Genomic DNA, 26,067 nt, shown 5'->3' with positions numbered 1-26,067 from the left:
TAAGACATGTGTCTATTGAGAAGATTCAGGAAAAAAATGGTAAGAATAATACATAAACCTCCTTGTTGTGCACCATCCAACAAATTATTCATAGAGAATATGTATTGTGTTTTTTAAAAATGTCTGCAAGAGGAAATATTTAAGAACTATAAAGTAACAAATTGAACATGGGTATGAATGAATAAGTTGGCATCATTTGAGTTAGTATGTTGTTCCTTTATGTCTTTCCTTTGATCTTGTTTCATGACTGATCTGTAGATCAGTATACAGGATAGGCACGTAATAAGACTTGGCTTCAGCCTATTCCTTTCCCTTTTCGGTTACAGAGATTGTAATTTCTTTTGTATGTGGCTGAAAACTAAACGTGTCATAATTCATAAAGGGCACTGAAAGAAAACATTTAAACAGGTGAGAATGAGGCAGGTCAACACAGCGCTTTGGGATTTTTGGCAACATAGTGTCATGGTCTGCATCTTCCTTATGTGTCTCCTGATGTTTCTCCATCCCTCTCTAGATTCCCTTCTGTGTCTCATAGCGCCCTCATGTGTCCTTTGTCTGTGTCTCATTTATGTGTCTTCTGTTTGTAGGCCTTCATAGCATTCCCTCAGGTCCGGTGTTCATTTAGTCATCCTCAGCCCCTTCCAGTTGTAGCTCCAGCCTCTTGTTCCCCAGCTCAGTGTGTGTGTGTGTGTGTGTGTGTGTGTGTGTGTGTGTGTGTGTGTGTGTGTGTGTGAGTGTATGTTTGTGTTAGTGTGTGTATGTGTGTGTGAGTTTACGTGTGTCAGTGTGTGTATGTGTGTGTATGCGTGTGTGTGTGAGCTCTTTCCTCTGTCTTGAGATAATTGTTGTTTAGTTTTGTGTTTTAGGTTTATTTGCCCTCCTCTCTTTCTGTTTTCCCATTTAGTTAAGTATACTCACCTGTCTTCCCTCCAGCCCTCACTCCACACATCTGCTGCCATTTTCCCTAATTACTCCTCCCTTTGTATATAAGCCCTGTCTTGTCTCTGTCTTGTGTCGGTCCATTGTGGTAATTCTGTCAGTCTCAGCGTTCCACCTCTCTAGTATTACTTGTGCTTCTCGCGTCTCTGTTTGATTTCTAGTTTTTGGGTTTTTGGACATTTCTGGACTTTTGGCTCCCTGCCTTGGATTTATTCTTTTGGTTCATCCTTCAAAAATAAAGGATTTTCTTTAAATTATCTCCTGCCTCATGTCATCTTGGGTTCCTGCATTTTGGGTCCTACCATCCTCGTATCGTGACAGAATGGACCGACCAACCAGGACCCCGCAGACCCAGATGTACCGGTACGATGGAGATCCTGAATCCTGTTGGATTTTCGTTTAGGATTGTGCAGACTGCCTGGACTTGAATTCATCAGAATTCAACAAGGTGTCCTTCATGGTGCATTGCCTGGGAGGTAAAGCCCTGTGGTGGGCCACCAGCAATTTCTGCTCTTCACCCCATTTAAGAGGTTTCTTTTTGGATTTTCGCTAAGAACCTGTTCGTATCCTTCGGTTCCACACCACCACTACCTTCCATCCACATCTCCACGATCCGGATATCTCCAGCCTCCTACCCTCACCCGGTCCTGACGGCGCTACCTATCCATCTCCGGTGGGCTGTCACCACTCATCTTCTTCTGTGTCTGCCGGCGTCATCTCCTCAACTCCGATGAGCCAAATCACTCCACGCAGACGTCATCGCCATCACCAGCAGACTCCTGAGGCCAGAGCTGTGCCGCCTGTCCAAGAGGCCCCTGCTCTGCAACCTCAGCCCGAGCCCCTCCCATTAACCAGCAGATCATCCGCTCGTTGTAGACGTCACCACCATCACCAGCAGTCTCCCGAAGTCAGAGCTGCGCCACCTGTCCAAGAGGCCCCTGCTCTACAGCCTAAACCAGAACTCATACAACCATCTGTAGCCAGAGTTGTGCCGCCCCCAAGAGGCCCCTGCTCTGCAGCCCGAGCCAGAACTCCTGAACCCGTCAGACGCCAGAGCTGTGCCGCCTACCCAAGAGGCCCCTGCTCTGCGACACGCGTCTGAGCTTCATCTGCCATCTCTGCATCCAGTTCCAATGGTGGTCTCAGAGGAGGCATCGTATCCTGCTTCAGCGGTGGTCCCGGAGGACGCATCGCATCCTGCCTCAGCGGTGGTCCCGGAGGACGCATCACATCCTGCTTCGGCGGTGGAAGACGCACAGGCTCCGGTCCAGCCCATCCAAGAGGCTCCGGTCCAACCAGTCCACGAGGCTCCGGTCCAGCCAGTTCCCGGGTCGTAGTTTCCTGTTCCCGAATTGGAGTCCCTGTCTCAAGTCTCGAAGTCCCCACAAGTGTCTACGTCCCCAGTGTTCCTGTCTCCAAAGTCCCCACAAGTGTCTACGTCGCAGTGTTCCTGTCTCCACAGTCCCCACAAGTGTTCCTGTCTCCACAGTCCCCACAAGTGTTCCAGTCTCCACAGTCCCCACAAGTGTTCCAGTCTCCACAGTCCCCACAAGTGTCCCAGTCTCCACAGTCCCCACAAGTGTTCCAGTCTCCACAGTCCCCACAAGTGTTCCAGTCTCCACAGTCCCCACAAGTGTTCCAGTCTCCACAGTCCCCACCAGTGTTCCAGTCTCCACAGTCCCCACCAGTGTTCCAGTCTCCACAGTCCCCACCAGTGTTCCAGTCTCCACAGTCCCCACCAGTGTTCCAGTCTCCACAGTCCCCACCAGTGTTCCAGTCTCCACAGTCCCCACCAGTGTTCCAGTCTCCACAGTCCCCACCAGTGTTCCAGTCTCCACAGTCCCCACCAGTGTTCCAGTCTCCAGAGTCCCCACCAGTGTTCCAGTCTCCAGAGTCCCCACCAGTGTTCCAGTCTCCAGAGTCCCCAGCAGTGTTCCAGTCTCCAGAGTCCCCAGCAGTGTTCCAGTCTCCAGAGTCCCCAGCAGTGTTCCAGTCTCCAGAGTCCCCAGCAGTGTTCCAGTCTCCAGAGTCCCCAGCAGTGTTCCAGTCGCCAGAGTCCCCAGCAGTGTTCCAGTCTCCAGAGTCCCCACAAGTGTTCCAGTCTCCAGGGTCCCCACAAGTGTTCCAGTCTCCACAGTCCCCACAAGTGTTCCAGTCGCAGTCCCAGTCTCAAGAGTTCCGGTCTCAAGAGTCCCCTGTGTTCCCATCTCCAGAGTCCCAGTCTCAGTCCACGTCTCCAGAGTTCCAGCCCCTGTCTCCAGAGACCCTTCCTTGTCCTCTGAAGTCCCATCCTTGTCCTCCTCCTCCAAAGCCCCCGATCCCCAGAGTTTCCTGTTCCCGGCTCCTGACTCCCCATCGCCAGCCCCCTAGGCTTACCTGGTCCCGCCTCCTGGTTCCCCGTCGCCGGCCCCCTAGGCTTCCCTGGTCCCGTCTACTGGTTCCCTGTCGCTGGCCCCCAAGGCTTCCCTGGTCCCGCCTCCTGGTTCCCCGTCACCGGCCCCCTAGGCTTCCCTGGTCCCGCCCCCTGGTTCCCCATCGCCGGCCTCCTAGGCTTCCCTGTTCCCTTCTCCTGGTCCCCTGACGCCGGCCTCCCAGTGTCTCCTGTTCCCTCCTTGCCTGCCCTTTTTGGGTTGTGTTTTGTTTGTTCCCTCCTCTCCCTCCCCCTGGTTTTCTCGTGTCCTGTGTCGTCTTGTCTTGTGCTTGCTGTTGTTTGTTCGCATTTGGGCGTCTGGTATCCGCCCCTTGGGGGGGGGGGGGGGGGGGTACTGTCATGGTCTGCGTCTGCGTCTTCCTTATGTGTCTCCTGATGTTTCTCCATCCCTCTCTAGATTCCCTTCTGTGTCTCATAGCGCCCTCATGTGTCCTTTGTCTGCGTCTCATTTATGTGTCTTCTGTTTGTAGGCCTTCATAGCATTCCCTCAGGTCTGGTGTTCATTTAGTCATCCTCAGCCCCCTCCAGTTGTAGCTCCAGCCTCTTGATCCCCAGCTCAGTATATGTGTGTGTGTGTGAGTGTATGTTTGTGTTAGTGTGTGTATGTGTGTGTGAGTTTACGTGTGTCAGTGTGTGTATGCCTGTGTGTGAGCCCTTTCCTCTGTCTTTAGATAATTGTTGTTTAGTTTTGTGTTTTAGGTTTATTTGCCCTCCTCTCTTTCTGTTTTCCCATTTAGTTAAGTATACTCACCTGTCTTCCCTCCAGCCCTCACTCCATACACCTGCTGCCATTTTCCCGAATTACTCCTCCCTTTGTATATAAGCCCTGTCTTGTCTCTGTCTTGTGTCAGTCCATTGTGGTAATTCTGTCAGTCTCAGTGTTCCACCTCTCTAGTATTACTTGTGCTTCTTGAGTCTCTGTTTGATTTCTAGTTTTTGGGTTTTTGGACATTTTTGGACTTTTGGCTCCCTGCCTTGGATTTATTCTTTTGGTTCATCCTTCAAAAATAAAGGATTTTCTTTATATTATCTCCTGCCTCGTGTCATCTTGGGTTCCTGCATTTTGGGTTCTACCATCCTCGTATCGTGACACACAGCACATTTATTAGACTGCAGAAGCTATTTCCTGTTGTTGCACGCTGCACCTCATCAATTGGAAGGGATCAAGTATGACACGCCTTAAAGATAAAATAACATTATCTCCGTTACAGCAGTAAAAAACACAAACCACAAAGGTGTGTGTGTGTGTATGTGTGTGTGTGTGTGTGTGTGTAGCAGGTGGTTGTTTTTCCTCGCTGTCATTTGTAAACATGTCCTGAGAGGTGGGCTCATGTTTCTGCACTTGCTACACATTACAGTCAACACGTTTAATCGCCATTCTCAGTGTCCCAGCGCAACATCCTGACCTCCCAGTAAGACCATGCTGGGTGGAAAACTGGCCCATTCTGGCTACATTCTTCTTTCATCCAGAGTTGTCCTGCCTTTACTAAAGTCATCTGTACTTTGTGCCCTGTGCTAATACATGTACACTAAAGGGGCTCGTGGATGACCTGTAGCATACCAGAACTTTGGTTCCCAAGACTTCATAAAAGGGTTTGTTTTTCTAAGTGACCTGATTTTTGAGGGGCATGTGGCCCAGAGCTATTTTTACTCTAACACTGTGGATTTTATTTTCCCCAGAGCAGTGGAACAACAGTGCAGTCTGTTTTAGACAGCCTGACCCTTTAATCTTCCTGGTGTGAAAGCCATGTTGCTGTCCAGCATCTGCCCATGGTGGAGATGTTTGACTATTCTGATCACCATCACCGATATTATTGTTGCATTTGTGTGTGTGTGTGTGTGTGTGTGTGTGTGTGTGTGTGTGTGTGTGTGTGTGTGTGTGTGTGTGTGTGTGTTGCCACCTCTGCACATGACAGCAGTACCAGTTGCTCTCTCACTGAAGCAATTTGCTGTCTGTGCCTCGGCCAGTCATATCTCACAAGCTGCCACTCAGGCTTTGCCTCTGGACACGAGCACTGGAACAGCTGAGAGTCTTTGTTAAAGCACGTCAGCTCAACAAACACCTACACCTAAGAGTCACTGTTACCCTGAAGGAGAAATAACTCATGAAACTCTGTACACACCTGTCACCACTTTATGACTGGACTGACTCTTACCTTCTGCCATGATTTGGGTCATGATTACATGACTCTCTGCTGAACGAGTCTGTCTGCTTCAGATGCTGAACTCTCAGCTTCAGCGTCACGGCTGAATAGATTTGCAGCTTTAGATGTGTCTTCAGCTCTGCTGTCTGTCTTCTTTATGTCTACGATGCTTCTCTTCAAGCTGCTCTTGGCGTCTACCTCTGGTTGGCTTGGCTCTGCTGTTAACGTAGTCCAGTTACCGTATCTATAATGCAGCTGCTAGCTGCCGCTGTCTTAAGTGTCCCTTTCTGTCTCTATTTTAGGATATTAGGAGCATCACAGCAACCGGGACCTCTAATCTAAGCTTGTATGTCCAACCTGGACAGTAACGTGTGAAGGACAGCATTGAGGGGATTAAACTGAATTAAATCTTGTTCCATGATGACACCAACGGGTGGTTCAGAAGTGTTGGAATGAGGACTCGACTAAGAGCTCTCATGCAGAATGTAGAGACGTGCCTCTCACTGCTGTAGGACTTGTGAGTTTCATTTCAAACTCCTTCAGAGTGCGGTGTTATATTTTAGATCTGATTCTCCTTTTCCAAAAAAGTGAAGTGTCTTCATCTCATCATAACTCTTGTAAACATGTTTTACACGTGGCCATCAGATCCTTCTAACAATTACAGTAAATGATCGATTATTTCTGTCTTCTTTCATGAAGAATCCGGTCAGAGAGTAAGCGTTGCCATGGTGACCCTGATCAGCAGCAGCTTTGTTCCTTTTCACCCATCTAAATGTCGTCCCTCTGTCCTAGAACAGTAAATCCTGTGTTATGTTTGGGATTTGCAGAGGGAGGCTAATGCATGTTGGCATTTGATGAGATTGTTATTGTGTTACTGGATTATCGTGTGATCTGTGAAATGGTATTGGTTAACAATAGTTTCACTATGATGATATTCTGAAGTCATTCTGCAGAGGTGATGTCTCAGCATGACTCTGCCTGAGATTTTAGTTTGTTTTCTGTTTGCATGTTTGGTTTTTCTCTGCATTTCATTGATTTTCAAACTGTTTCTTCATCTGTGGCTGAGGCCTACTTTGTGTTTATGCCACACCTGGTTTAATAATGAAGTAAAGAAACCTGCAGCATGTTTGTTATTATTTACATACACTCAGAAGGTGTTAGCTGTGGTTTTCAGTCCAGTGGTACTTGACTGGTTTCTGGTGATGTTTTCTGTTCCTCCCATCTGTTAGAGTTGACATTGCCATACCTGCATGCCTGTGGACTGCTGTCTGAATTCTGCTACGTTGCCCCGGTTCTGGATCAGCTAAATGTAGTGACCTGGCCACTCATAACACCAGATTTTTATTCTCAGTTTCTGTTTCAAACATTGGGCCAGTGCGTACCCTTTCCTCCGTACGGGCACAAGTAAAACTCTCATTTCTTTCTTTATTGAACATGTAAATCAATAGACAAATTAAAGTATTCAAAAAGAAACCCATACATATGTATATGCATATATAAATGTAGTACATGTTCAATAGGAAGGAAAGAAGCTCTGGTAGCTTATATAATCCCCCCCATATCAAATTTCAAGGACGATAAAACAAAAAAATTATTTTAAATGGTAAATGGCCTGTATTTGATATAGCACCTTCCAGAGTCCTGGAACCCCCCAAGGCGCTTTACAACACAACCAGTCATTCACACATTCACACACACATTCACACACTGGTGGGGATGAGCTACGATGTAGCAACAGCTGCCCTGGGGTGCACTGACAGAGGGGAGGCTGCCGAGCACTGGCGCCACCGGTCCCTCCGACCACCACCATTTTCCCTACACTGAGTGTCATTGCCATTTTCTTATAACATGTTTTATCCTCAATCACACAAACAAAATTTACATTTTTTTGTTTCACCCCCCCCCCCTTCCAATATTCACAGCTCCCAGTTCACCAACAATAGACAATTACAATCAAATGCAACACCCTTACAACTTTCCTCCTCCATGTAATTAATTATTATAATTTTTTTATACTTCTCTTTAAACTCATGCAATGAGGGACTTTGCTTTAGATCCCCACTTAGCTTATTCCAAACTTTTACACCTGTAACAGAAATACAAAATGACTTTAATGTTGTTCTAAAATATGTATGCCTAAAGTTAAGTTTGTATCTGAAATTATATACGTGATCTGGTTTTATAAATAGCATTAATAATTTGTTTGGTAATAATTTCCTATGCACTTTATACATGAACGTCGCTGTATATAGTTGAAGTAAATCTTTAAATTTTAGTATTTTAGAATATATAAATAACGGATTAGTGTGTTCTCTAAAGCTAACATTGTGAACGACTCTCAGGGCTCTTTTCTGTATGACAGACAAGGGTACAATAGATGTTTTATAAGTGTTACCCCATACCTCTACACAGTAAATAAGAAAGGGATAAATCAATGAATAATAAAGGACATGGAGTGATTTATAATCCAAGTACTGCCAAGCTTTATTCATAATGTAGATGCTTCTCGCAACCTTATTATATACATGTTTAATTTGTGGTTTCCAACTTAATTTATTATCTATTATTATTCCAGGGAACTTATGTTCTGTTACTAGCTCAATTTCACAGCCATCTATTTGCAGTTTAACCTCAGTTTTATTAGCCATACCAAACAACATACATTTTGTTTTTGCTATATTTAATGTAAGCTTATTTTCGATAAACCACTCCTTAATGATACACATTTCAATTTGGACCATCCTTTCTAAGTCGCTAATATTATCTCCTGCACAGAAAATAGTGGTATCATCGGCAAACAAAACAAATGTCAGTGTATTTGTTACATTACTCAAATCATCAATACATAATAAAAATAATTTTGGACCGAACACAGACCCCTGTGGTACTCCACAAACAATGTCCAACCATGAAGATGAACATTCTCCAAATTCACAAACTGTCTCCTCTGCTGTAGATAGCTTGTCAACCAGCTCAACTCTACACCCCTAATCCCATACTGCTCTACCTTTTCAAGTAACATTTTATGATTAACTGTATCAAAAGCCTTTTTAAATCAATAAATATCCCTAGAACATGTTTCTTCTGATCAATTGACGTTGTAATTTCTTCCACAGAATGCACCAGAGCTAGTGATGTTGAACTATTCGGTCTAAATCCATACTGACAGTCTGATATTATCTTGTATTTATTAAAAAATATTTTGAGTTGGTTATTAAACAATTTTTCAAGAATCTTGGAAAATTATGGAAGCAACTTTCATTTATTTTGGGAATACACCTGACTGAAAAGACAAATTGCAAATATATGCAAGTGGTTTTGAAATCCCTTCTATTACCTTTTTTACCGTCATCATGTCAATGCCATGATTGTCAGTTGATGTTTTACCTTTACATGTTTTTACCATTTGTATTATTTCTTGTTCCTCTACAGCTGAAAGAAACATGGAATGAGGATTAGCTTTAATTTTTTTAAGAATGGTGTATGCGATGTTCAAGCGCTAGATATGTTTTCTGCCAATGACGGCCCTATATTTACAAAGAATTTATTAAAGCTATCAGCCACATCACCATAATTGTACTTTACAATACTGTTTTCAACAAAATATTTAGGAAATTTATCATTACCTAAATTTGGTCGAACTACATTATTTAATATTTTCCACACTTCTCTAATATCATGTTTAGCATTATTCAAACTTTTATAATAATACTCCCTTTTACATATTCTTATTATATTGGTAAGCTTATTCTTATATATTTTATATTTATGTTCAGCTTCTGGAGTTTTTTTATTTATAAACAACCTGTACAATTTTTTTTTCTTTTTGCAGGCACACTTTATCCCCTTCGTCATCCATGGTTGATTATCCCTTTTTTGAGCTACTAAATTTTGTTAAAGGACAATTCTTATCATACAATGACATAAATATTCTTACAAAGGTCTCATAAGCCTCGTCAACATCAGTTTGCTGGTACACTTCCTCCCATGTCTGTCTTATCAATTCGTTCTTCAAGGCATTAGTTGTATTAACTGTTCGTATACGTCTGTACCTTATACTATTACCTGGATTATTATTCCTATAATTATCATCATAATTTATAAAAATTGGTAAGTGGTCAGTAATATCATTAACTAAGAGGCCACTTATTATATTATTCTCTATGTTATTTGTTAGTATATTATCAAGTAATGTTGCACAGTGTGAAGTTACTCTAGTTGGTTTAGTAATTGTCGGGTAAAGGCTTAAACTATATGCTGTATCAATAAATTCATCTGTTTGCTTCAATTTGTTAGGATTTAGGAGATCAATGTTAAAGTCACCACAAATGAAGATTGTCTTCTGAAGTGTTGAATAGGTTCCTTCAAACCATTTTAAAAAGGCATGCACATCAGACCCAGGTGCCCTGTATACACAACTGACAACAATGTTTTTCATATTAGACTTTGATATTTTTATAGATTTACACTCTAATAAATTATCAACTGAAAATGACATTTTTTTTACAACTTTGTAATATAAATTCTTATCAACATATAGTGCAACACCTCCTCCACTCTTATTTTGTCTATTAATATAACTGGCTTCATAGCCATCCAGTTCAAAGCTATGGTCACAATCATCCTTCCGCCATGTTTCTGATATTGCTATTACGCTGAATGTGCCATTGATGTCATCCAAATATTCTTTAATTCTATTAAAATTTGCATGAATACTCCTACTGTTAAAGTGAATTACTGAAAACTTGTCCTCAGCCTTTATAAGCTGGTTAAACCGATCATCTGAGTAATACTTGCTACAACAAGAGATCCTTGAAAGAAAATTAGTTTCCGGATCCAAGTCACTTTCCATGTCCATAAAATTGTATTCAGTGTACTGAAAAATCTCAAAATCTGTATCCTGACTATCCAGATTAACATGATCAGAGTTAGTAACTGTTGAATCAGTTGATTGTGAGTCCACCATAAGATTTATCTCAGTTTGTATGTCATCATACCTCCATTGGTTTAATACTTGTCCAACTCCTCCATATTCCTGATATGCAACACCTTCGCTTGTTCAGGAGTTCCCTTCAGTTTGATATATATTTTACAGTTTGAAGTCCATGTATGTTGAATTTTTCCTTCTTTTTTGAGGTATCTAGCCTTTCTTGCAATATCTGCGTTCTGTTTTGTGAGATGATCGTTCATGTAGACATTGGTTCCTTTCAGCTTTTTACCTTGTTTGATGAGAGCCATTTTGTGCTTCCTATTGGCAAATCTTATTATCACAGCTTGTTTTTCACTGTTACTCCTTCGAGACAGCAGGTGACATGCTTCAATGTTGCAAGAGTCCACTTCAACAGCCTTCGTCTTGAGGAAGGTAACCACCTGTTGTTCCACAGAAGTATTTTCTTCCTCATCAGGCTGTTGACCATTATTGGTATTAGCTACTGCTCGGGCGTATGTTTGGGGTTTAATCCGTAAACCACTGACAATGACATCATTAAGTCTGGTGTACTGCTCCAATTCCGCCACTTTTGTCTCTAACAACAGACGCTTATCTTTTTCAGCATTCTGCAGGTGGAGAGTCTTTACTTCCTCCACTAAGTTCAAAATGGTAATCTGCTGCTTTCTGATAGTAGAAATTTCCTCTGTCATAAATTCCAGGGATTTTTTAATGTCATCTCCTTCCTCAGCTGTGATTCCTTTCTTTGACCCCATGTTGGATCAAGCTGGCACCTGGTGTAGCCAAAAACCTCTTGCCCACACAGTGGCTGGTAGGTGGACTGTGGCCTGGAGCTTCTGGCTCCGACAGGGAGACGATCTTCTGATCACAGTAAAACAAAAAGCTCAGCTCATAACTCTCCATTATGTCCACACAGCTGACATACAACTGAGTCTGGGTTTATAAATAGCCAAACATGCTGGCTCTATCAGATTCACAATGTTTTCTTCTGCTTATTCAGGTCATGAGGGTGGTGCTACACTCATGACCCATCTCCCTGCCAACCTCCGCCAGCTCCAGAGGTGGGACCCCAAAACGTTTCCTAGAGATTTAATCCCTCCAGCGTGTCCTGGGTCAACTCGGGTCTTCCAACCAGTGGGACACGTCTCCTGGGAAGCGTGCACAGCAACATTTCCTGTTTGGTGTTTATGACTTGCTTTGTGTTGACTCACCCCTTCCGTAGCTTGGTGTGGACTGCTGCTTACACAGAGACTTGTCGCTTTTCTTCATTTTGACCGACCTGAAAGAAACAAAGCTGAGTCAGTTTTACATGATGCAGACTTTAAAAATATTTGTACTTAAATTTGTTTTCTTTTTCTTTTCTTCTTTTTTTTGTACAATGATTTTATAAAAAATCATTTACAGACACTTCAATTACAGCATTCATACTCTAGGCCAGGACTATTCAATTCCGGGCCTCGAGGTCCGGTATCCAGCACGTCTTGGTCTTAACTCTGCTTAAACTCACTTGATTTCAATTAGCAGGTGATTAACAGGCTTCTGCAGAGCCTGATGAGCTGCTGCACAGGTGATTCAACCACTGAATCTAGTGTGTTGGAACAGACAAACCACTAAAACATGCTGGATACCGGCCATCGAAGCCCAGAACTGAATAGTCCTACTGTTAGTGATAAAAATAACATATGCAGCTGGACCAGGGCCCACGGGTCAACTACATCTGAAGCATTAGGTTCAGAGGAGCTGCCGGGGGGTATTTTTTTGGAGACAGAGAGGATCTCAGGTTGGAATTGAAGATTCATCTGACGAGCCTGCAGCCTGCTAAGAGAATTTGCGAATCTTTTGTTATATTGAGAAATAAATGTTTCAGCCTCCTTATCTCACTGGAGCCATACCAATCTTAATCTTTCTTGTTGTTCTCTTGGGATATTAATATAAAGGCGGATAAAGAGGAGGGGTAGATAGTGAAGAAGAAACTGGATGTTTAACGTTAAAGACTTCTTTAGCAGAAACGCTTCCACTAAATTATTCCAAACACAGTGTTTTGTTGCCTTGAAAAAAAGGGGAATTTGCACCCTCTGCTGGCAAAAAAGAACTACACGCTAGTTTCAAACAACATTTCGAAAAAATGGGAAGATGGGGAATTGCTGCCCTCCAGTGTCTGAAACTGGTACTACAATTTAAATCATTTTATCAATTTAGAGACTATTTAGCCCTATCTTATTAAAGCTTTTAAAATGTAAATCTGTTTTGCAGCTAGCTGCTATTAGCTCTATCTGTGACTTCTTCATTTAATTTTGTTTAACACAGATAATATAAATAGATTTCATGATTTTAAACTGTTAAGTAGTTTGTATAAGCAAAGACATCCTGGTGTTCTACTTATTTATATTATGATGTTAACACTAATTTAAAACTAGCAGTACTTTTATGTGGCATATTTATTTTGAAAGAATTGACAGGAAGTTATGTTGAGTTGGTTTTGTGTTGTTTAGCTTTATGAACGCAGCCCCTTGTAGTTTTGGTCCAGCAGAGGGCAGAAAAAATACTTAATCTAAAAAAACATGAGTATTGGGATTTTTGTGTTTCCTCCAGTTGACCCGAGTTGACCTAAACAATACATATACAGTAGACAGTGTGGCCTTCAATCAAACCAAATGTCAAATTACAAGTAACTAAATAAAAATAACACAGTAGTTAATCATTAAAACAATACAGTAGGTTGAAATGTTACATTTAAAAACAAAAATACAGCTAACCTCCCCTGCTTCAAAAATGGTTTGACCCTGATGACCTTTCCCATCTGAGCGCTCTGTGCCTCCTGAGTGGCTGATATGCTGCAACCAGGGTAGCCAAGATTCCTGCTTCGTGCTGAACAGTCTCGCATTTCTATTGCTTTTCACATGTCCTGCAAATTGAGACACTGTCCCGCATTTTTGACAGTCTCCTGTTTGTGTTTAAATCTTGCACGAACTGGTTGTGTGGTGGAAGCACGTGCTGTCAATCAAACTAGGAGGCAACACTTTAAAACCGGTCTGGAGTCCACACAAACCACCAAAACAAAAGGAAACAACAGAGTGAGCACTGAGGACAGAAAGGTGAGCGCGGTGTAGAAAATGCTGTAACAATAAAGGCTGAAGGTGTTTACTCGTGGGTTAAAGCTTGTGAGGGTGACTCTGACAGTCACACGTTGATCACAAGCAGGCTCCTCGGTGACTGGACAGGTTGGTGTTGAAGTCCAGAGATGTTTAGGTGCTGGGGTTCTGTTTCATACAAGCCAGACCTTTTAAAGCACATTTCAGAACAGTTGAAATAACTGAATTAAAGCTTTGAGGACTTATTCTGAGACCTCAGAGAAAAATGCTGAATAGATTTGACTTTTTTCTGGTGCTGCTGTAAAACTGCAACATCTGGACCAGTGGTTACCAACCTGGGGTCTGTGACCTGCCAAGGGTGTTTCCACAAAAGTGCCTGTGCTGAGATTGTGAGATTATCAGCATTATATTTGTAGAAATGGCATTTATAATGAACACACCCAATCGTATAATCAAACCCTGTATAAGATGTATGAGTCTGCTATTCATCCATCTCTTCAGAGGGCTGGGCACTACCACTCTGGAGTTGCCCCGACCGAGAGGCGCCAAGCAGGGGTGGGCATACAAGTTGTCCCCCATCTTGCTGCTGTACGTTGGGGTTTACCCCTGTAAACGAGAAGGTACCTTCCCTCCGCCCGACGTGTGGGGGGAGGGGTCCTACGTGTTGTCTGTGCTTGGGTACAAAACTGCAGCTCAGCCAGCCCACTCTTTTTGGAGACCTTGGAGGGAGTGCTGGACAGAGCTTCTTCCAGTGACTCCCTCGTTCTGCTGGGGGACTTTAACGCTCACGTGGGCAACAACAGTGAGACCTGGAGGGGTGTGTATGGGAGGCACCCCCCCCCCCCAGTCTGAATCTGAGTGGTGTTTTGTTATTGGACTTCTGTGCCAGTCATGGATTGTCCATAATGAACACCACGCTCAGACATAAAGGTGTCCATATGTGCTCTTGGCACCAGGATACCTTAGGCCGCAGCTCGATGATGGACTTTGTTGTCATTTCATCTGACCTGCGGCTGCGTGTCTTGGACACTCGGGTGAAGAGAGGGGCGGAGCTGTCAACTGACCACTACCTGGTGGTGAGTTGGCTCAGATGGTGGGGGAGGATGCCGGTCAGACCTGGCAGGCGTGAATGTTTTGTGAGGGTCAACGCCTAAAGATTCCCCTCTCAGTTTAGGCTGCTGCCCCGCAACCCGACTCCGGATGAGCGGCTGAAAATGGATGAATGGATGGAGGTTGAAACCTCTGACCTTGACTCTTTAAACTTGGACCAGATTATATTACACTGACAGCAGAATCTGTTAAACCCAGGTTGTGATTTATAATACCACAGTTTGATTTGTGAAAACAGTGTTTTTCTTTTCTTTCACAAATGAAATTGTGTGAAAATGTACAAAATGTTGAAACTCATCTTGTCTGGCCGAGCAGCTCTCTTGGTGCTCAGCACCCCTAAACCTCGGTAGCAGGGCTAGTACCTTCATCATAAATCTGTCCACCGCCCTCTGCTGTAGAATCTGCAGATGGTACAGCCCAATTGGATTTCTGTTATACCGTTTTATGAATACATAATAAGTAACACTGATTATTGTGTTGTTATAGTAACACAAAATGATAAATAGTTCCTTTTTTAAAGCTAAATGTTCCATAAACAGTTCAGGCTTTAAAGGGTTCATAAATACAACTTTGGTAAAGTAACACAAGGTGGTTAGTGTCAACATCCACATTGCACTAATATTTTAATAAAGCTGTTTCAAAATTAAAGGTCAGGCAATTCTTCAAGGCACCCCTGCCTTTCAGGCGCTTCAGTTCACATAAAAACGGGAAACAGGCGATGAGTAAACACATGCAACATTTCTTCATTTGTTCTAACCGCTTCTCGAAAAACCTGAGAAATCCTCCAACGTAGTGTTTGGGCTGAACTCAGTTAAACCCACCAACAGTCTCAAGAAAGAAGTTAAGAACTTCTTAAGAAGTTCTGACGTGCTCACATGAAACAGGAGGAGTCTCTGGATCTCAATCACCTCCTTATTTGGGCAGGAGGGGATAAGGTCACAGAAGTCCACGTGGAGTTAAGATGGGTCTGAATTTGGACTTCTGCTGAGTTTTGTTTCTGTCCAATTAAAAGAAGGAACTATCGACACATTCTTGTTCTCTATTGATGTGGCTGGGTTTCGGAAAACCCAGGTGTCTGTACTAAAACAGCAGGTCGCATTGTTTGAGCGAGGGAACTATGGTGTTTGACAAAGTCTCACTGGGACCTCCCTGCTGGCTTTAAAAGTTTCCTGTTTGTTTGTTTTTTTGGGCTCCTTGAAGCTCTGTTGTGGTGTGATGAATGTTGTCTCTGACAAAAACCTTCTGATAATACTGAGCTAAGGACATGTACTGTTGGTCAGGGCCTTAAGCAGGTTGTATTAATTCAGCTGGATTAGAAATGACACAGAGCTGTTCAGCTATATCTTGAGTCAACGTGTAGCTTCAGTGAGACGTTAGAAATAGTGCCCATAACTCGAGAGTTCTACTCATTATCTGGTGCTAAACATGACTATGTAGCATACCCCCCAATGAAGGATGACACTTTACTGATGACGTTTTGGATTTAATGACGATGACCCTCAATTTCACCGTAAGAGATGGAGATGTGTACAAAAAACCATGTAAACAGATCCACACTCTTACAATTAATTCAGATTCAGATTTATTGGCCAAGTAAAATTACATTTACAAGGAATGCAGCTTCGGTAGATGTTCGCTCTCTAAAACATACAACAACTACAATAAATGAGAATAAAAATACATAAAAAACACATGAGAATATGTGTACCCACACACATGTACATTTACACACACACATATATACATATATGCATACACATACCAGAGGTGGAAAGTAATGAATTACATTTACTTGCGTTACTGTAATTGAGTAGATTTTTTGCGCATTTATACTTTTTAAGTAGTTTTTTAAATCTGTAATTTTACTTTTACTTAAGTAATGTTTTTTTGTAAGTATTGTACTTCGCTACATTTTTTATCTTATTCGTTACCGAGTAAATGTCGGCACGGTTCGCACTGGATTCAGACACAACCACAGAGACGAGAGTATAAACACATACATATGTAGAAGCGTCTTAACGCACTCGAGAGTGATCCAGCGCTTAATGAAGTGTCTCTGTACATATATGTCTATACTGGTAAGACCCAAACACGGAAGTGCTGAGGATGCTGAAGGCACGCGCCAGAAGAACTGAGTGCTTCAATTTTTTTTATGAACCTTTATTAACAAAAATAGAATATACAGTGTGACAATGAGGTTACAAGCTCACAGTTGACAACGTATAAGAAAAGTGACAAGTGCACAAAAATAAAACAAAGTGCCAGGGGGATTTAAAAAAGATGGGTGTACAGGAAAAATGCCGATTACAGTAGCATATATCTAGAGAGAACATTAACACAGAGATAATAATAGATCAGCATCAGATTATCTTAAAGCGGGGACATATTTGAGTAGTCTTTACAGCCTTCTGGTTTTGTGAGAACCGCATAGAGTCCATATAATGCTTGACCTCCACTAAGAAACAGTTAAAGTTGGGTTTATATTTATGGATATGAAATTTGGCCAAAAGAAATAACAGATTAATAAAAAATTTAATAGTTATTAAAAATATTCTGGTGATGGCCAAACAAAACCTGCTTCCAATAAATGTTAAAATTGACAGAGAATTTACAGCAGATGGTCACAGAAAGACTGCCAAAAGCAGAACCACCGTAACTGGTACCCAGCTAAACCAATAAGTAAACTGCAACACATTAACTTGAAATTATGTTAACATACCCATATTAGCAGATGGCCAAAAAGCCACTCTTTGAATAGAAGAACCGAGTGATGCCAAAAGACGAATGTGAGGCTCTAATTCAGTGTTCCATTATGGCGATCTGCGAGATTTCAGTACCGTCAACAAAGCCCCAGCCTCCGATGAAGTACGCCGCTTTTCCTTCTTCTCGAGCTTTCCGGATGGAGGGCCACAGTTTTTGACGTGAGTCGCGGTCGACTTTACATAAGTCCTCCGAGAAGTGCAAGTTATTCCTCTGCAAGAAGCTGCTGCCTTTGGCTGCTTTCCAGATGTTATCTCAGTGTCTTCTGGCAGTGAAGCGCAGGATGATGGCTCTTGGTCTGGGATCACCTGAGCGCTTCTTTCCTACTCGGTGTGCCACATCAATGAAGTCGGGAATCTTCTCTTTCTCCTGGGGCAAAATCTCTTGGCAAACACGTATTATTTCCTGTCGACAGTTTTCTCTGTCAGATTCGGCAACACCATGGAGTTTTAAATTCCACCACCGCCCGTAACGCTCAAGTTCTGCTACTCGGTCCATGCACACAGCGATGTTTTTTTCATTTGAGACAACTCTTTTCTCAACGCAGCCTATCTTATTCTTTATCTCAACAATTTCTTCATGCACACTTTCCACTTTTTTCTCTAGCAGATCACTTCTGGAATTTATCAAGTTAGCAAGCATTGAAGCGGCATCTTCAGAAATTAGGGAATTGTTGAGCGGGGAATTACCAACAGCTGGTTTCTTCGCACTTGGGGGTTTGCTCGGTGTAACCGGTAGAGGAGGGAATTCGTCTTCATCCACTACTTGAGAGTTGCCGGCCAATGTACCGTCATAGTTATGGTCGTTGTTGTTAGCTGCCAAGATAACTTCCATCTTGTTGCCATAGCTGCCTCTTTAAAGAGCTGATTTAGGCATGGTTACCTGCCCAGAAGAAGCCAGAGAGGCTTAAAACTGTTGGTAGACTGTTGGGTAGGTTATTTTTAACACGAAAAAGCAGTTAAATGCATTCAAAAAACGTTTGGGTGTGACCAGAACGGCGAAAAAAGTCCTACTCGGCCGCCATCTTGTTCGGCCTCCTGAGTGCTTCAAGATGAACTTGTGAAGCATGTGTTCAGTGACCTTACAGTGCAATGAATGATGGGTAGGAGAAGAAAATAGGCGCTAATGGTACGAGAAAGATAGCCTGGCCTGCCAGACTCCTCCTGTTTAATTCACGTCATACACGGCGATGCTCAATTTCTCATAAACAACGAAGACAGCGGCAGAGTTTGCTGCGGCTCTTTCCTCTGTTCTACGTTGTCATCTCGGTGTCTGGGTCAGTGCGTCGACACGCAACGCCATTATCCGTCCTTGCGTAGGGCTCCGGCAGGCACGCAAGTACGTACGGAGTCGAGCCCACTTTTTTAAACATCCGTCGAACGAGACGGATTACGCAAGCTTGTGATTGGTCAGGACGCCGCTATTGTTTACAGCGCCGCCTTTGCCCCCTCAAAAACATAAAGAGAGCCAAGGATAACTAGCGGCAGACACAGAGAAGCTTGAAGAATATCTCGCGAAAAAAACTCTAAAAATATGAACGTTTAATTCCCCCGTGACTGGAGGAGTGAAAAGATGTGTAGCAAGCGTTTTATTTGTGGACGGAAATGACAGAAAACGTGGGTTTAGAGGTGGGGAGCGCATGAAGAGGTGGAGGAGAATGAGAGACAAATATGTCCGTGTTAAAAGTATCTTATGTTGTACTCGTGCCAGCAGGTGCATCTCTCCCTCTCTGGTCGGTCGCTCCCGACGCCTCAGCAGGAGTGGACATCCTCTTCTGCTCACACTGGAAGCTGCCGTTTTAACTTAAACTAAGTTAGGGAAATAAGGACACGATTTTACAGAACACGTGCACATGTCCTCAACTCTCCCAGTGCATGAACAAGCTCACAGCGCCCCGCGACGCCACCTGCAGCCTCACACATGCGCACACACACAGGGGAGGAGGAACCCGCACTTCCCTTTTTATTGAAGGACTTGAACTCCATCCACATAGTAGTGATAGACATCGCACTACAACACCCCCACTCGATGACATCACAATAACATTTATGTCTGCTTTCTTGTTTCCTCACATTCCAAACAAAAACTTGCAGAAACATTCCAGTTTAACCTTTGTAGCAGATTTTGTGAACATATCTGCTATCATGTTTTCTGTTGAACAATAAACAAGGACCATATTACCACGTGACACATTGTCCCTCACAAAATGGTACTTAATGTCCACGTGTTTGCTTCTCTGACGGTTTGTTGGATTCTTTGCCAAGCTTATTGTTCCTTGGTTGTCCTCGAAGATTTTAACTGGACCATTTTTGACATGTAGTCCCATGACCGTGAGCAGGCTTCTTAGATACAAGGCTTCTTGAACTGCTGCTGCTAGAGCCATGTATTCTGCCTCGCATGTCGACAGCGCAACAGTCTGTTGCTTCTTTGTCTTCCAAGAAACCACAGCGCCGTCTTCCTGTAGACTGAAGCAGTCACTTGTAACACTCTTTCTGTCCCCTGGATCGTTTGCCCAGTCTGCATCAGAAAATCCAAACAGTTCTAAACTGTCCTCAGTCTTTTTGTAACATAACGGGTAATGTTGTGACCCTTTCAAATATCTGTACACATGTTTGACAGCCGTCACATGTTTTTGTCTAGGATCAGACATATACCTTGACAGATTGCTCACAATCCAGCAAATGTCTGGCCTGGTGCAGGTCATGATGTAAATGAGACTGCCCACCATAGCTCTGTACTCTTTGGGATCTGTGGGGTCTCCTTCTACAGTGAGATCACACTTGGTTTCACAGGGAGTAGCCCTGGTTTTGCAGTCTGACATTCCTGATCTTTCAAGTATCTTTTGTATATACTTAGACTGGTCCATTTTTATCTCATCCTGTGTTTGTACAAAATCTATCCCAAGAAAATGGGTAAGTTGCCCTAAATCTTTCATTTGGAAAAGATTTTCCAGTGTTGTTTTGACTTGTTTCAAGATGTTATCATGACTGGCAGCCACAATTATATCATCCACCCACACCAATAAGATCACACTTTCACCTTCTGACTGATATGTGTATATACAATTGTCTGTTGCACTTTGAACAAAACCGTTTTTGATCAGAGAGCCATGGAGCATTTGGTTCCAATTTCTCCCAGATTATTTTAACCCATAAATTGATTTGTTCAACTTCCAGACCATTTTTCTTTCTCCCTTTGGACCTTCATGGAAACCTTGTGGCTGTTCCATATATACCTCACAATCAATAGGTGCGTGCAAATATGCAGCCTTAACATCCATCTGATGTAGTTTGAGGTTGTGCTGAGCTGCTAACTGCATGAGTACACGTAATGATGTGAGGTTAGCTGTAGGTGAGAACGTTTCATAGTAATCTACACCCTGCACTTGTGTGTAGCCCTTAGCAACGTATCTTGCCTTATGTGTCTCATTCCCTTTTGCATCCTCCTTCAATGCAAAAACCCACCTACCTCCAACTGTTTGTTTCCCTTCCGGTAAAGGGACAAGAGAAAATGTGTTGCTGTCCTTTAATGCTGTCATCTCATCTGTCATTGCTTGTTTCCACTTTTCCCTTCTGTCTGATTCTAAAGCTTCATCATAACTTTGAGGGATGCCTGTTGCAATACGGTAGCAGTAATCGATATCTAGCTTGATACTCTGAACTGCACACTCATAGTCTTCAAGATATTTAGGCTTCCTTCTCTCCCTGCCAGATGTGCGTGTAGCCTGTGTGTCTTCCTCCCTGTCTGTGTCATGTTCCTCTGTAAACTCGGTCTGGGACTCTTCAGGTTGTTTCACTTCAGTTACAGTCGTCTCCCATCTACTTACGTTACCCCCACTTTTTTCCAAATCGGTCTGTGTGTGTTTTTCTGCTTTGCTTTGCTCAAGAAAAGTCACCAGCCTGTGTTTTTGAACGCTATTTGTTTCTGGAAAGAACACCATTTTAGCAGGAGAATGAGTGTCAAAACCCACAAAGGTCCCTCTCTTTCCTTTTGGATCTAATTTCTTCCTGTCTCTGTTAAACACTACGCACTCAGATCCAAACTTTCTCATTTCAGATAAGTTTGGTTTTCTACCTGTAAATAGGAAATATGGGGTCTCTCCCGTTCTGTTGCAGTAGCACCTGTTTCTTATCACAGTAGCTACCTTTGCTGCATGGGGCCATAACTCCTTAGGTAACCCTGACTCTATCAGCATGCACCTGACCATTTCAAATAAGGTGCGCCAATTTCTTTCCGCCGTCCCATTTTGGTGGGGAGAGTATGGGGCTGACCTTTCATGTCTGATGCCATTTTCTCTCAACAAAGTTTGGTACTCTGACATGAACTCAGTTCCATTATCTGACCTCAGGCGTTTAACCTTTCCGAATGGTTCCATGTCTGCTAGAAACTGCTGTGTAGCCTGGACTGCTTTGCTCTTGTTCCTTAGAAAGTACACATGAATTGTACCAGAATAGTCATCAACAAAAGTAATAGCATACTTAAAACCTTCAAATGACTCTGGAGAAATAGGACCCCCTAAATCAGTGTGCACCAGCTCTAAGGGTGCTTTAGCCCTTATGTCAGCTGTCTTGATTCTTGTCAACGTAAATTTCCCTTTTACACAAGTTTCGCATTGGTTAGTTTTGTTACCTTTGTCTCTGATTTCCATCCCCCTCTACTATGGGTTCGAGCTTCAAAATATCCCCATAATTTCAATGACCCATAATCTCATGCCATTCCTTCAGATCAAGACATACATTACAGGAATCCTTGCTGTTTGAAACAGTTGCTGGTGTAGCATCCAAATAATATAACCTGTCCTTTACCTTCAACCTACATGTGGAGCCATCTGGGAGGATCATCTTGCTGCTGTCTTTTTCAAAACTGAATTTTACTCCCCTTGACACTGCTGCCTCCACAGACAAAATGTCTTGTGGATACTCAGGAATCAGTAGAGCACTGGTCAGTATTATCTTCAGAACTTTTCCCGTGTCGTCAGTCACCTCCAGCTGAGCGTCTCCCCGCGCTGAAACACTGCCAGTGTGCCGCGTGCCGTCTGCCAACTCCATCACGTGCCTCTTCTGCTGGAACGCCTTGTCGAACCGGATGAAAGCTTTTTCATCTGTGATGTTGTGAGTGGAAGCACCGCTGTCAATCAGGAGTCCTCTCTGCGTTGTGTCCTTAGGTTTGTACTCATTTACTTTCAGTAGAAAAGAGCTATTTTCTTTAGCTTCACACCTGTGACCTGTTTCTGGAGATCTGTTCCCCTGCGCAGTCTCTGTAACAGTGGAGGTCTTGCTGTTGTCCCGCGTCACAGTGCTGGACTGTTTCCAGTTACTCTTCTTCTTTAATCTGCAGTCTCTTGCTCTGTGACCAACCTTCTCACAGATAAAACATTCTCCATCAAAATGTTTTCCTTGTTTTATTTTCTCTTTGGGCTGAACATTTTTGTGCTTTGTCACCATCACTTCATCTGCACGAGGTCTGTTCCGGTAGCGTAACGTGCATTCGAAACTTCTCAGCCGGGCCTTGAACTCATTAAACGTGAGCGAGTCTCTCGTCTGTGTTACGTGCACTGTGAACGGGTCATATTCTTCCGTCAGGCCTTTTAACACCATTGCCACCAAGAGTGCGTCGCTTAGCGTCTCTTTTGCTCTGTTTAATGCCGCGATAATTTTCTCCACACGTGTCAAATAGTCCACCAGCTCCTCACCAGGTGCCATCACCACGTTAGTCAGCTCTGTGTAGAGTCCCACGATGCGCGTTTTTTCCTCGGACTCAAAGTGACGTCTTAATATCTCTAGACTTTTCTCTCCGTCGTCTGGAGCTTCATATAGTATTAGCATTAGCGTTTTGTCGTCTAGACAATAGCAGAGTTCAGCATATGCTAGCTCGTGCCTCTTACCGACTTCCACAGCCTCTGGTGTGTTTGGTGCCGCTCGGTCCTTTCCGAGTATTGTGTCCTTTAGGCCTAACGTCTTCATATAGGCCAAAAACCTCGCTTCCCATATATGGTACCCCGCTTCATCTCCGTCGAAGCGGGGCGGCGGGCCGCGTCCATATACTTGGGTGTGCTGCTGGGCATGCCTGGGCCCATAACCTGTTGTACTCGTGCCAGCAGGTGCATCTCTCCCTCTCTGGTCGGTCGCTCCCGACACCTCAGCAGGAGTGGACATCCTCTTCTGCTCAAACTGGAAGCTGCCGTTTTAAATTAAACTAAGTTAGGGAAATAAGGACACGATTTTACAGAACACGTGCACATGTCCTCAACTCTCCCAGTGCATGAACAAGCTCACAGCGCCCCGCGACGCCACCTGCAGCCTCACACATGCGCACACACACAGGGGAGGAGGAACCCGCACTTCCCTTTTTATTGAAGGACTTGAACTCCACCCACATAGACATTGGTAGTGATAGACATTGCACTACAACATCTTATATACACAAAAAACACAATATAAACACACTATCTTGGACCGATACATGACAGGATACCACAGAACAGCGCTACGCCCTCTGTTGTCCTGGTGGGGAATTGCTTTGCAACACTCTCCAGGAGACGGAGAAGTATGAGAGCAAAACGCTTCCGTCAATCCGTGTGTGTCTGTCCCTTGCGGAGCTGACGGAGAAGCATGAACCAGCCTTAAGAGTTTCCAGGTGAGGGGTGACGGCTGCAGCTATGCAGGAGTGGAGGAGGGGTGTGACTTTCCTTTCCTCAAAGCGACAGTAAAAGCCATTTAGCTCCTCAGCAAGGCCATGATTAGCATCAGAAATGAAAGATGGTCTCCTGTAGTTGATAATGTGCTGAATGTTTTTTCACAGTAATGTGGGGTTGTTGGCTGAAAACTGGTTTTTCAGCTTTGCTGCATACTTAAGCTGCGAGGCCTGTCTCCTGCCCTATAAGCCTGCCCGTCTCAACTGGCTCAGTGTTGCTGTAAACCATGGCTTGTTGTTATTAAAAGTGCGAAAAGTCTTTGTTGGCACACACACTTCCTCACAGAAGGTGATGTAGGATGTCACAGTGTCTATTAGCTCGTTCAGATCGTCTGTGGCATCCACAAATACTCTCCAGTCTGTACAATCAAAACAGTCCTGTAACTCCTCTTTTGCTTCATTTGTCCATTTCCTCACTGTCCTGATGGCTGGCTTTACAGAATTTAGTTTTTGTTTATAAGTGGGGATAAGATGAATCAAATTATGGTCAGAGAGGCCGAGAGCTGCACGAGAGACAGAGTGGTATGCCCCTTTATCTGTGCCCCAGACAAGCTGGTTCCCAAAGTCAGAGACTATCTTGGTCAGCTTGCTTCCCACACCAAACCTTCTGTCAGGAATCTTGGCGTGACCTTTGACCCAGCTCTCACCCTGGATTCTCATGTCAGTTCTCTTGTTCGCTCTTCCTTTTTCCATCTCAGGAACGTTGCTAAGCTGAGTCCCATTCTGTCTCGCTCTGAACTTGAGGCTGCTATCCACACCTTCATCTCCTCACGCTTAGACCACTGTAACTCTCTTTTCACGTGTCTGAGCAGAACCTCCCTGAACCGTCTACAGGTGGTTCAGAACGCCTGTGCTCGGCTTCTGACCAAGTCCTCCAAACACACCCGCATCACCCCGCTTCTCCTCCAGCTTCACTGGCTGCCAGTCAACTTCAGGGTTCATTTCAAGATCCTGGTTCTGGTCTTTAGGGCCTTACATGGACAAGCACCATCTTGTCAGTCCCTACACCCCCAGCAGGTCCCTGAGGTCCAGTGATCAAAGCCTACTGGTTGTGCAGTGCACCAGGCTAAAGGTCAAAGGTGACAGATCATTTGCTGCTGTGGCCCCCAGACTCTGGACCTCTCTCCCCCTGAGCCTGAGATCAGTGGACTCAGTGGTCTCCTTTAAAAAGCAGCTGAAGACTCACCTGTTCAAGCTGGCTTTTTTATGACCTTCTTCACCTCTCTCTCTTTGTTCTGCTCTCCCCACCTATTCCACCTTCCTCAGGATCCACTGATTTCATTCTTTCCTATTCACTCTCTCTTTCTTAACATTTTTTCTTTTAAATCCCACTTGCCTATTTTTTGCTCATTTTCAATATATTTTTAAACATTTTCTAAATGCTTTTTTATATTTTTACAATTTTTTATATTTTAACATTTGTTTTGTTTTTGTGAAGCGCCTCGTGATTTTTATCTTGAGAGGCGCTATAGAAATGATATTTTCTTTCTTCTTCTTCTTTAAGAAGCCTCCCGGCTAAATTGGTGCGTGACTCGGTGTCTGCGCTGAGCCCGGCACTCATGAACATTTTTAACATTAGCCTCAGCACTGGAGTGTTCCCTAAGGTTTTTAAAGATGCGGTTGTTCAGCCGATATTGAAAAAACCTGGTATGGATCCCTCCACTTATGAGAACTTCCGCCCTATATCGAAAGTCCCGTTTCTCTCGAAGGTCCTTGAGAAAATTGTGCATGGCCAGATCTCTGCCCATATGAATAGCAACTCGTTGTTGGATGTATTTCAGTCAGCTTTTAGACCAAACCATAGCACTGAGTCTGCTTTGATTATGGTGCTAAATGACATTCTGGTGGCTTCTGACTCTGGGTCTACGGTACTGCTGCTCCAGCTGGACCTTTCAGCGGCTTTTGATACGGTCGATCACCATATTTTATTGGATCGGCTTGGGTCTTGGG

At 43.6% G+C, this 26,067-nt stretch overlaps 1 protein-coding gene across 4 annotated transcripts in view; it reads right to left on the bottom strand.

The window, feature by feature from the left end:
- The window catches only part of ampd3b (adenosine monophosphate deaminase 3b), a 74,753-nt gene that overhangs the window by 36,940 nt on the left and 11,746 nt on the right, over positions 1-26,067 (bottom strand). For all 4 annotated transcript variants that reach the window (XR_011520294.1, XR_011520295.1, XM_070550222.1 and 1 more), the window contains exon 2: positions 11,674-11,741. Coding sequence is in view for 2 of the 4 variants with exons in the window: in XM_070550222.1 (XP_070406323.1) it covers positions 11,674-11,731 (58 nt within the window). In the remaining 2 variants the exon portion in view is untranslated. The remainder of the gene's footprint in view (positions 1-11,673; positions 11,742-26,067) is intronic.

The sequence above is a fragment of the Nothobranchius furzeri genome, chromosome 4, assembly GCF_043380555.1.
Source record: "Nothobranchius furzeri strain GRZ-AD chromosome 4, NfurGRZ-RIMD1, whole genome shotgun sequence".
Lineage (NCBI taxonomy): Eukaryota > Metazoa > Chordata > Actinopteri > Cyprinodontiformes > Nothobranchiidae > Nothobranchius > Nothobranchius furzeri.
The sequence above is the reverse complement of the archived record's forward strand: the minus strand, read 5'-3'. Positions and strand labels throughout refer to the sequence as shown.